This window comes from Falco rusticolus, chromosome Z (assembly GCF_015220075.1).
Source record: "Falco rusticolus isolate bFalRus1 chromosome Z, bFalRus1.pri, whole genome shotgun sequence".
NCBI lineage: Eukaryota > Metazoa > Chordata > Aves > Falconiformes > Falconidae > Falco > Falco rusticolus.
This window is the reverse complement of record NC_051210.1, coordinates 57,117,766-57,129,479: the sequence shown is the minus strand read 5'-3', so window position 1 is coordinate 57,129,479 and position 11,714 is coordinate 57,117,766. Positions and strand designations below refer to the sequence as shown.

The window sequence follows — 11,714 nt, the reverse complement described above, 5'->3', positions numbered from 1 at the left end:
CGTTACTCTAAAAGTCACATTATGGCACAGGTGAGTTTTCAGCAGAGATACAGGAAATCACTTTAGGGAAGGTGAAACTTCTGTATGATGTTTCCACACACAAAACGCATGAGCAGCACAAAATCTTACAGAATGAAGTGGCAACTACATGAACTTTCCCCGCACCACCAGCGTATCAGCACAGTAAGATACACAACTATTGATTTATTATTTGAGGTATTGAGCTGTGAACATTTTAAACTCAAGTGATATTCCTTGGTCATATATGTTAAATATGCACTACTGATTATGTAAAATTCTCACCAGGAACACTTCCTAAAGGACACAACCTCAAATATACAAGACTCAAAGAAAGAAAGAAGAATCCAACCTGTAATAACACAAGACATCTTCTAGAACTTTAAAAAAAAAATAATGTTATTTTAAAACCATAGCAGGGAGCTTTAGATTTTAATATATGCACCACTCTAGCTTCATAAAATACGTTTCACAATCTTCCAAAAGGATTTTGATCTGTAATTAGAATATATTAATTTTAAACCAGAGCAAAGCCCTCGAAGCATGAGATTAACAATTATGAAGGTATTTCTAAATCTGTTGCAAAAATGAAAAAAATCTCACTAATATCCACTACTGCATTGGAGTCAAGCTGTGACAAAGCTCAATGTGAAAGAACCAGAACATTCCCTTAGCCTTTCAAAAATAAAAAGCTCAAACAAACCTTTGTTTCAACAGAAATGCAGGCATCTCTTTTAATTTCTCTATTGTCCAAGGTATTTGGAATGGAGATATGACACCATTTTTCTTGAGCAAGACTACAGATGTGAATCTGTAATGGCATAATCACAGTATGGTTACATAGAAGTTCAACCTAATGAGAAACATCAATGCAACCAGGAAGATCATAACTACTTCTTACCAAGAGAAAGTAATCACAGCGTTGAGTTCAGGACTGAACATTTAAGCGTTAAAACATGAAGACTACTATAAACTTTAAACAGGACAACTACTTCCATTTAGACTCTGCTATAATGAACAGCACATTTTGATTGTATCTTGATCCTCTGTTAGTTTGGAGACACAGAGGTATGTCAGTATTTCCTGACTGGGTGTGTGCAAGCACACCTAGCACTTAGACTTCCAAACACATCACATGGCACCTTATCACTGGATTAGCTTTATTTTGCATTTCAAAGGCAGTTTTAGAAAGGATCTTATTTTTGAAGCACAAGTATGTCTGTTAGTGGGGAAAAGGCTAACACTGTTTAGATCATCTAAGCAAGACACTAAGTCGCTTAATGAGACAGAAACCAGTATGAAACATTTCATATGTAAGGGCTACACAATGGTTTAAAGGAAGTATTTCTGAGGACTTACATATTTGAACCACACAACAGCCATCACATTAAGATTTCTCAAAATATACCAGCACACATTTATTGACTCGACAGGTCACAGGAAGGGTGGTAAACAACTCTGTAGAATTTGTTTTTACCTTTTACAGGGCAATTCACTTAGTCACCCTCATTTCAAAACTCAAATTTGCATAGTGTAGTTTTTCCACCTTACTGTCACAACTCAATGAATGCACTTTAATTCAGTGCTGAAAGTGCAATTTACTGATAAAGTACTTGCAAACTAAGACAAACTGAAACTGTTACCGCAAGTTCTTGTACATGATTTCAGTCATGTCATGTTCACATCAGACTGCTGTCTTACCTCAAACCACGGGAGCTACACAGCTTGAACGAGTTCTTCCGCTGTTTCCCAACAGCAAAGAACACCAAGACAAACGTGCTTGGCAAGTCAGGCACAGCCTCACCTTTTCCCAGGCACAAGAACTTTGTTATCGTTACAGCGAAGTTTTACCCTGAATTTTACCCTGCACAAGCCATGATGAATTGCAACTTCTACCCCAGAGAGGACCTTAGAAGGCTGGTAGTTGAGCACTCTTCTATCCCAGCTTAGCTTTTGTTATGGAAGTGATGTGATCATTATCACAAAAGACACCACCCCCGCCCCCCCACAAAGTTTAACCCTCACTCCTGGAAGCTCCAGCTATGCAAAGGGTCAGACTGAATTTAAGAATTCTTCTTTGTGCCCAAAAAGCAAATTCACTTTTTCTCTGGAACACAAAAAAGCAATAGAAACAACATATTCCTGAAATATCCAAATATAATTAGTTAACAGATCTGGAGATGCTGAATACAATCTTAACTAAAGAGCTATTATCAATTCTGTTAAGGCTTTTTCCCCTTCTCATACTTCATGCCCTCACACAACAGACATTCTAGGTAAGTAAAATTAAAATACTGGGAAAGTACAATTTGACTCATTAGACAGTTATACCCTGGAAATTGCTATTAAAACACTCCCTAAAGGTAAAAAATTAACATTAATATCAAATTCCCCCAAGATGCCAACAGCTTGCTGCTGTTCAAGACCAAGCAAAATTCTCTCCCAACTTGCAAAATTTTATGTAATATTAATCCACAAACAATTGTTTCTAAAACAGAAATTCTTAAATTCTGTACATACAAAGTGACTTAAGAGTCACTTAGCTCTGACCTATGAACACCGGGAATTCACCAATTAAGTCCAAAATGCTCCATTATGCACAGAAAAAAATTTTTAGAAGTTAGTTTTCCAATTCAGCAAGACAGTCTGCAGAAAAGCAAAACCTTTTACAGTTGTTTAATATTTATGGCTATTTTTTTCCTGCTTTTCTGACAAGAAGCCACACAAGTTTCTTTTATATTTTTATTGCATACCAAAGTTCATTAAAGATAGGATTTTGCTTGTGTACAAGTTACTCAAAAAATGTGTCTAGGCAGAGATTTGTTAGCAATCTGATTTATTTCAAAGCATATGTTTATTCTATCAGGCCACAAAAATAGTATTGTGTACAAGCAGTAACTAAAGAGCTGCAGGTTCAAAGGGTTTCCAAATATCACAGATCTTGATTTCTCATCAGGACGTAATAAAATGAAAGCAGTCACAATATAAAATAGCAGCTCCACGTAGCTTTTTCAAGTTTTAACTTTATTCAGAAAGTGACACTTAGTTCAGTTCAGTTTGTCTCATTCTTTGAAGCTTCATCGAAGTTTTCAACAAGATCTAGAAAAAGAAGAATGTTGAAATTAAAGACTCACTTCTGCTTTGCCAAACATTTTGGGTTTGCTTTTCCTTCTTCCCCCCAAAGTTTGACTTCATATGAAGTGCTTACAGCATTAAAAATGTTCAGCTGAATAAAAATATAGACAAAATAACTTTTAAGCGCTTCACAGTTCATTCTTCTGGCTCAATCATTTTATTTTTGGATGATTCATTATAAAGCACAATTCTAAGAGCATTTAACTTCAGTATACCCACACCTGGACAAAGTGATACCAAAGAAGGTAGCTTCTTCCCACTCTTTTTGTTGCATATTAAATTATCATCTTAGCCATAGCTAGCTCAAACCAGTAAGTCTCTAGTTTGCCCACGGAAATTCTGTGACAGCAAGTGACTCGTCAATACTCTTACCACCCACGGCCCAATCTCATGCTATACATGTTAACTCTCAGTAAAATTCACTTCCTTTTCTTCTGTTGCATGCTTGTTCTTACCTGGAACTTCATCATCATCATCTTCACCAGTAGCAAGTGGTGCTTTGCCATCCACAGCTGCAAGAGCAAGTAGTTCAAAAGCATCAGTCAAGCTCACCATAGGCACACACACTTCGTGTTTTTGAAAACATTACCAAAGATTCTGAGCTACACTGCAATGCTTTATCCAGTTCCCCTACTAAATAAAAATCTTCAACTAACCTGGGGAAGTTCAGATTTCATTTGTTACTGATAATGCTCAAACAGCCCAGTGGGGAAATGAGAAGATGCATTATATACCAGCTTAACTAGTCACCATCTTGCATCTAGATATACCAGGTGCCTTTTGTGGTAAGTTTTCAGCTGCAAACGCAGGGACGGATTTTACAAATGTCTCTTAAAAGCAGCTTGGTTTGCTGACTACTCTGTGTTTCTCAAGGTTTACATTATCAGATTTTCAGGAAAAGAAAGGATCTGATGTTAGGATCCTAGGCCTTCAAAGAAAATCCAGGTCTAACTGGGAAGCTGCAGCAGACACAGATGACTAGAGGTACTTAAAGGTTATTACTGTTCCCTGGCAAAGTCAGAGGAACATGGAACTGGATACACAATTTTACACTTAGGTGGCTGAGGTAACCCTGTGTTCTGGTCCACAGCTCTGCTGACTGAGTAATTTCTTAACTATTCCCATTACATTTGCCAGAGCTAGTCAGACTTAACCATATCCCCGGTAGCAGAACAACGAGCATCTGTTGAACTGCAGCAGTGTAACGCTAAGAATAGGTATCTCAGGTCCCTGGGTGCCTGTGCCACTACTTCTACTGCTATTCTCAGCAGTACTAGCAAGGGTAAGCTGTGTCATACTCTCTTATCATCTCAGTTTTATCCTAATTAATCCTTCCCAGTTTTCAACAAAAGCATGAGGGAAGAGGTGGGTTCATACTAGATCTGTATCCTGATTTCTAGAGAATGTAAACAGGTAACTGCACAGAGTTTGGTCTGGAAGGGCCTGGGACAAGGTCACCACTAACCCTTCCTTTTGTTTTTTAGCAGCAGAAAGCTACTCCAGCTTACGTGCATCTTAGCGTCAAATACATTTTAAAAGCAAATCATGTTACTTCTTCCTAAAATGTCTGCATTCTCTCTCATCACCAAGACCACACCAAGTTTACTTCAGCACCTGCAGTCATCTCAGACACTTCACTCTTCAAAGTCAGGCTTCCAAATCTAGCAGACAATGCTGAATTGGAAGTTTTGTGCAACCACTCTGGCATCCATCCAAAGTGGAAAGGAATAGTCACTTGCTAGGTCATACAAAGCAAGGACTTTAAACAAGCTTCCCTAATATTAAAACTGCACAATTCAGCTTACTCAGTACACACCAGCCTTGTTATGAGAAGACAGATCTTTGGGGATCCTTTTAAATCCTTCAAGGTTTTCTTTCAATCCTACCCAAGGAAGCCACAACGGAAGGACCTCAGCTGCACAGGAAAAGAAGCAGTCTGCCCCACCTCCTGAAGACTACTTCTAGTAGGATTTTTTTTTTTTCCAGTGGAAAGTTGTTAAGAGAGAACTATCATCAACTTTAGGAGGGAAAACAGAGGCTATCTTGTTGGCAGCAAAGCACAGGAAGAAAAAATTATAAACGTCAAGTTCAGAGCTACCAGAAGCTGTTCACAGTAAGCTTCTCCCATTTTCTCCGTATTTACATACTCCAGACCTTGGAAGGAATGTGTTTAAGGTATTTCAGAAAAGTAGGAAGACTGTATATACAGAACACAAGGCATGTTCCCAATGTCAACAAGCCTGTTTTTCAATTCTCACACTGTAGCGGCAGCATTTTTTCCAAACACCATATACTTAGTCCCTCATCTACTTATCCCACACTCTTAGGAAAAACAGAAGTTCACATTCTTTTACTAATTTAAGAATGGAACAGGAAGTCAGTGTATCTAGCTTAATGTTCATGACATTCTCTACACTGTTCTACACATACAGAAATTGTAACATACATACTTACTGCCCTGGTTTCAGGTGGCATAGAGTTAATTTTCTTCTTAGTAGCTGGTGCAGCGCTGTGTTTTGGATTTGGTGAGAGAACAATATTGACAGCACACTGATGTTTTCAGTTGTTGCTGGGTGATGTTTATACTAAATCAAGGACTTTCTGGTTTCTTGGGACCTGCCAGCCAGAGGGCTGGAGGGGCACGGGGAACTGGGAGGGGACACAGCCAGGACAGGCGACCTGTACTAGCCCAGGAGCTATTCCATACCAGATGACACCATGCTGAGTATATAAGCTGGGGGAAGAAGAAGGAAGGGGGATACACACTTGGCGTTATGGTGTTTGTCTTCCCAAGTAACCGTTATGTGTGATGGAGCCTGGCTTTCCTGGGGATGGCCGAGCACCTGCCTGCCCATGGGAAGTGAATTCCTTGTTTTGCTTTGCTTGTGTGGGTGGCTTTTGCTTTACCTATTAAATTGTTCTTATCTCAATCCTCGAGTTCTACATTCCTTTCCTATTTTCCTCCCCATCCCTCTGGGTGAGGGGGGAGAGAGAAACCGGCTGCGTGGTACTTGGTTACCAGCTAGGGTTAAACCACGACACTTACAAATACCATGTCATTCCTCCTAGCTATCAAAAAGCCCATGCAAGAAACACCTTCACCACACCTTGAGGCAGCAAAGCAGCTGCAAGATGTCTAAGTCACTTTCCCCATTACTTATGTCCCCATTCAAAGTGTTGAAAAAGACATACTTGAAGTTTGTCTTCTTTTAAAACCTGCCTCTTCCACAGTAACCCATCTATCTAGCTTTAACAAATGGGGTATGTCAAAATGTGGTAGCCACACCAAGAACTAAAATATCACAAAATCAAGTCTGGCTTCAGCTTTCTAGTCCTAGACCAGCTGCAAGATATGCTAGCAGATGCCTCTGCTTTATTTGGTTATACTCGTCGTTGGATTTCAACTATAAGGAAGTTTAACAGTTCCATTGCTTTATAAGCATTTTATACGCTTGCAGACAACAACAGTGCACTGAATTTCACTGCTGCTATACAAATAAGCCTTGTGTCAGCTGTTAGCATGAAACGCATTCAAGTTTCAACTTACATTGCTTGGGAAGAGCTTCTGCCAATCTCCTCAGGCTGGTCAGACTGTCAGCTCCGAGCTGGTTTAAGATGCTAGGAAGCATTTCTGTCAGCTGCTTTGTCTCAGCATGACCAGTGATAGTGAAAGTGTTGGCAGCCAGAGATGCCTGAACTTTAGGGTTATTGAAGTGAATGACTGATCCCTGGTTGGTAAACATGTTTACCTGCAAGACAAAGAAACAGTATTTGAAGCAGTTTGGCAAGATTTTTCAACTTACCAGGAAACAGAGGTTCTTAAAGCTCAGAGAAGACCTAATGATAATTTACAGACATGTTTAGGATGTTACTTAACAGGAAACTGATTTAGTCACATTTTCTACTTCTATACAGAAATGTAATTTTTCCTTTGAAGCAATTACCTCTTCAATTCCAGAAATATTGTTGACCCCCAGTTTCTTCAATGAAAACTGAAGTTTCTTGTCATCTGCCGTAGCTGTTCTGTGGACAACCTTCTTCTTTCTGCGGGCAGTACCCTTTCCAAAAAACATTACAAATTAATACTTACATAGTTCTTCACAACCTCTAATCCACAGGGCTGTTCAACTACTCTGCAGTCATTTATAAATCAACTTAAGTTCTACTTCAGTGTTATAGCACACACAACCCCACCCCTCCAACTGCACTGCAGCAGTCTTTCCTTTGCTATAAGGCAAGCTTTACATGCCTGTGAGAAGCGAAAAGTTTCTGGAGGCAACGCACCAGAGAACATTTATTCCACAATTCTTATACAGATTCTGCAGCACCTTAGAAAAAAAGAATTGCTAGTCTACCCTTGCCAGTCATCATAGGCATAAAACTGAAGAATCAGCAGTTTTAGGTATTTCTGAAGCTCATGAATTTTTCCTTAAATCATCCTAAATTGTAGTCAAATTTTGGTAAGTTAGAAGCCATAAAGTTATCCACACATAATTAACAAGAAAAATCAAGAGACTCAATTTTTATTCCAGACATCTCCCACCTGATGGGCATACCTATTTGAAGAATTTTTGAAATTTTGAAGAATTTTGAAAATTTGCCTAAAGTATTTTATAAGTGTGTTTAAAAAAACACTTCTACATCGTATTCCAGACTATCCCTGTATAGAAAGCAAACAGAGCTCTAGATTTCTCCAGGGAAATCACTGTCCCATATTAGAAGATATCTATACCTACAAAAGAGAGGAAGGTATCATTCTGTATTTCCTTGCACAATCTTAAGACTTCAGTAAATGTTGACATAAGATGTGTAGGAATACATGAAACTAAGCTTTTTGACACACTGTAACTACTAATCTAAGTCCTCCTACCTGAGCTGCCCATCCACCACATGCTAGCAGTAAGCAAACGTGTTGTTGCCTGGCCATATGAATAGCTTCAATATCTTGCCGAGTTAACTGACATAAGTTAGAAAACTGGCTGGACACTACCACCTTTAAGGCAATCCACTTAGAAACAATGAGGAACTTTAATGATGAAGTCACATGAAACCAATACTTGGAAGACCGTGACTACCCAGAAATTATGCCACATAAGGCATACATTAAGCCTCTCTGGACAAACAACCTCTCAAGTTTTAGAAACATAGTGTCTTGAACTGAAGGCTATGTAGGAACACGTACCTCCTTTTTACCCGTACTAAACAGATACCAAACTTCAGACAATCCGAGTTTAATTTAAATGAAGAGCAGCTGCTTTCATCCCCCCAGATTTAAGCTTCTAAAGATTACAAGTTTTTACTACGCAAATTCTATCCTGATCATGCCAAGACATGCTGTTCACACCCCTCTACCTCTATGATAGAGGCCTGGGTACAGCAGGCCATCAATGGAATAGCACAGACTCCTCTGCCACTCCTCTAAAAAGGTCTGGAAGAAGAGCCATGATATTTAGCTGTAGCTATACTCTATATAAAATCTCGAATTTCACACAAAGTCCTACAGTAGCCCTCCACCTAAACATCATATTTAGCTTATCTGTAAGATCTGCAGCCTTGCATCATAAAAATCTTGCAGGTGAGGCAATGTGCAAGCTTTCCTCACAAGGAGTGGCTCTTCCCCCTCTGCCTCCTCCACACCAATCTTAACTTACACAGTAACAATGCTACAAAGAATCCCAGTAGTAATTTCTAGTTATAAAACAAGTAAAAAAGTCAGTTTCAGGCACCCAAAGTATTTCACAGGCCAATTTTAAAACAGAATGACAGCACCACCAGCATATTCTAAGCTCTGCTTAATGTCTCTAATTGACATATGTTGACCAGAAAACTGTTAAGAGCTGTAATCTGAATGCATGCTCTTCCATGACAAACATTAAAAGCCTCTACAGTCAATAAAATGCACTGGTAACGTGCAATCATAAATATAAAACAGCAGTTCTCTACTCAACCAGTAAAAAAATCACCAAGCCAGTCAATCACTGCATCAACCCTGACTTAAGGCTGCCTAAACCTCCAACTACAAGCAAAAAAAAAAAAAAAAAAAATATTCAACACAGGAATCAAGGTTCCTGGAAACTGACTTTCTGAAAGAGTTCTGTTGCATCCTTTGTATTCTAACATACTTTGTGTACACTTCCTCGGGTATATAAAAAAAAACCTAACAAATTCTTGCCTTAAAACTGACATTGTTAATTAAAACGCTTACTACCATACAACGACATTATACGAAATCACACAGCTACACACAGTCAGACATTGTGACAAAATAAAAAGGTCTTCTGAGCACAATGTTAGTATACAAGTACACAAGTATGGCAAGTACAGAATTTCCAACTTTGTCCCGAAAGGCAAAAAAACAGACATGGGCATCTCAAAGACTTCTGACTAGAGTCTGGAACAGGACCCTTTACAATCTGTGATGAAAACTATTACTTAAGCTCACCTGCTGTAAGATCTACTCGCTTCAAACCCTACGTGCCTTTTAAAACAGCCTACACAAGAACAGAGGCTGCCAGTCTGCTGAAACGTATTGTAAAAATCTCAAAGCGCAAAGGCCGAACCTCCAGCCGCTACATACTGCTTCTACGACACTGTCCAGAGACCCCTGCAGCAGCACAGCCCCCCCGGCGGCTGAGCGCCCCGGGCTGCCCCCACCCCGGTGCTCAGGAACCCTCACGCCGGCAGGCCCGAGAGCAGGGTGAGGAGGCAGCTCCTACCTTGCCCCCGATGCGCACTTGGGCCTGCAGCTTGGCGAGCTTTTCCTGGTTCATGATTGTTTCTTTCATCTGTGGAAGCAAGCAGGGCGCTTATGGAACACGGGTCCGGAGCGCCCGGCGGCGAGGACGGTGGGCCTGAGGGGGTCGGCTGCCACCCCTCAGCACACGGCCCCGCACACACGTCCCCCCGCAGCAGGGCGCCCCAGCCCCGCACAGGGAAGGGGGCTGCTCCCGCGCGGCGCCGCTGAGGCGACACACGGCTCCCCGCAGGCCCCGCCCGTACCCGCCTTGCCTCGCCTTCCCCCCGCCGCCCCCCGCCTCGCAGCCCTCGGCCGCGCAACAGTGGCCCCCCGCCGCCCCCTTCGTACCTTCCCGGTGCGGCAGCGGCGGCGCCGGAGACGAGGGGAGGCGCAAAGGCGGCGGGCTGCGCGGGACCGGGCGCAACACGCGGGCCGGAGCGAGATGGCGGCCGGAAGGAAGCCGCCGCGCCCCGCACTGCGCGTGCGCCGCTGCCCGGGCGGTGCCCGCGGGGGGAGGGGAGGGACGAGGCCGCGGGCGGGTACGGGGTGGGTGGGCGGCTCGTCGCCCGGCGAGCGTGAGATGTGCGCAAAATGCGCAAGTATCCGAGAGAGAGAGAGGAGAGCGGGGGGGGCGATGCACAGCGTTCACGCGGCCCGGCCTCCGGGGAGGGGCGCCGTGCGTGCGTCACGCTGCGACGCACCGCGGTAAACTCGCGGAGAAGCCAATGGGTGATAAGGCGAAACGGAAAATTAATTGAACCGCGCCTGGCCTGCCCTAATGAGCACACCGAGAGATCCACCCCCGAGCAAAGAGAGCCCCCTGCTAACAAAGCCCCCCCAGCACGTGCGCGGCGGCGAAGAGCGCAGTCCCTCCGAACTGGGACACGCAGGGAAGACCCGGTGACAGCTGTGCCTGAACCTGCCCGAGCACAGCTGTGCGGGGTGTCCAGGCACGCGCTGGGAGGTGCGGGGTTGTGCGGACCCACCGCCCCGCCCCGCCCCCTGCGCAGCCGTTGCATGAGCGGGTGTCCCGGCCCCGCGGGTGGGTCCGCTCCCGCGCACCGGGCGAAGGACCCAGAGACAGCAGCAGCGGCCGGCCCCGCCCCCCCCCCCGCGAGGGACAACAGCCTCCCGCCCCCGCCGCACCCCCCTCCCCTTCCCCGGCCCGCCCCCGGCTCTCCCTGCCGCGGACGGGTGCGTCCCCGATCTGGCGTTATCGTTATCTATTTAACTCTTGTTCTCTTCCTAGAAAACACGTAAGCGTTGTGCTTTCCTTCTGGCTTGTGGCACGCAAACCTCCGCCCGCTCCGCCCCATGGTTTCCCCTCCCCGCTCAGCCCCCTGGTAACCTGCCCCGCACGGCGCCGCGATGTGCGCTGCCCGGCCGCCCCCCTCAGCCACGCCGCTGGGGCTTTCTCTTTACTTTCCGCAAGGCTACGTGTCACACTGCCCAAGCGGCCGCTCTTCGCTCCTTTTGCTCTCCTTGCACCTCGGGTGTCGGGTGCGTTCCGCTGTGCCTTTCTGTCCCTTTTGATGTCACCAGGCACACGCGTGCAGCTGTGCTTTGTGCTGGCCGTCGAGCGCACTCTGCTTGTGCTCCCTGAGCTTTTCCCCTGTAGCGGTATTTTCCATCACTGAGGCCTTAACGTGCCCTTCTCCTGTACTGTGTTCCCTGAACCCCATCCTAAGAACCAAATGCCCATCCCCAAGCTCCTAACCCAAGCACCTGCTTCTGCATTTGCATATCCATAAACCCTGATCCTCAGCCCGTGTTCCTCAGGGCAGACAGGATTCACAGTCTTCAATGTCGGTCCTCCACAGGTGTA

At 44.1% G+C, this 11,714-nt stretch overlaps 1 protein-coding gene across 1 annotated transcript; it reads right to left on the bottom strand.

The window, feature by feature from the left end:
• Positions 1-2,746: 2,746 nt before the first annotated feature.
• On the bottom strand, positions 2,747-10,373 carry BTF3 (basic transcription factor 3). Its single transcript, XM_037373931.1, has 6 exons — positions 10,238-10,373; positions 9,870-9,938; positions 7,098-7,211; positions 6,701-6,902; positions 3,609-3,665; positions 2,747-3,117 (listed from the first exon to the last, which is right to left on the bottom strand). The coding sequence occupies exons 2-6, from the start codon at positions 9,936-9,938 to the stop codon at positions 3,071-3,073; spliced, it is 489 nt and encodes a 162-aa protein (XP_037229828.1). The 5' UTR covers positions 10,238-10,373; the 3' UTR covers positions 2,747-3,070.
• Positions 10,374-11,714: the final 1,341 nt, after the last annotated feature.

Bases quoted from the DNA above. Each gene is read 5' to 3' on its own strand.
- BTF3 (XM_037373931.1), bottom strand. From the start codon at position 9,938: ATGAAAGAAACAATCATGAACCAGGAAAAGCTCGCCAAGCTGCAGGCC. The intron at 7,212-9,869 runs GTAGGAGCTGCC...TTTTTTGGAAAG, and splicing joins AAGTGCGCATCGGGGGCAAG to GGTACTGCCCGCAGAAAGAA. The intron at 3,118-3,608 runs GTAAGAACAAGC...TTCTTTTTCTAG, and splicing joins TGATGATGATGAAGTTCCAG to ATCTTGTTGAAAACTTCGAT.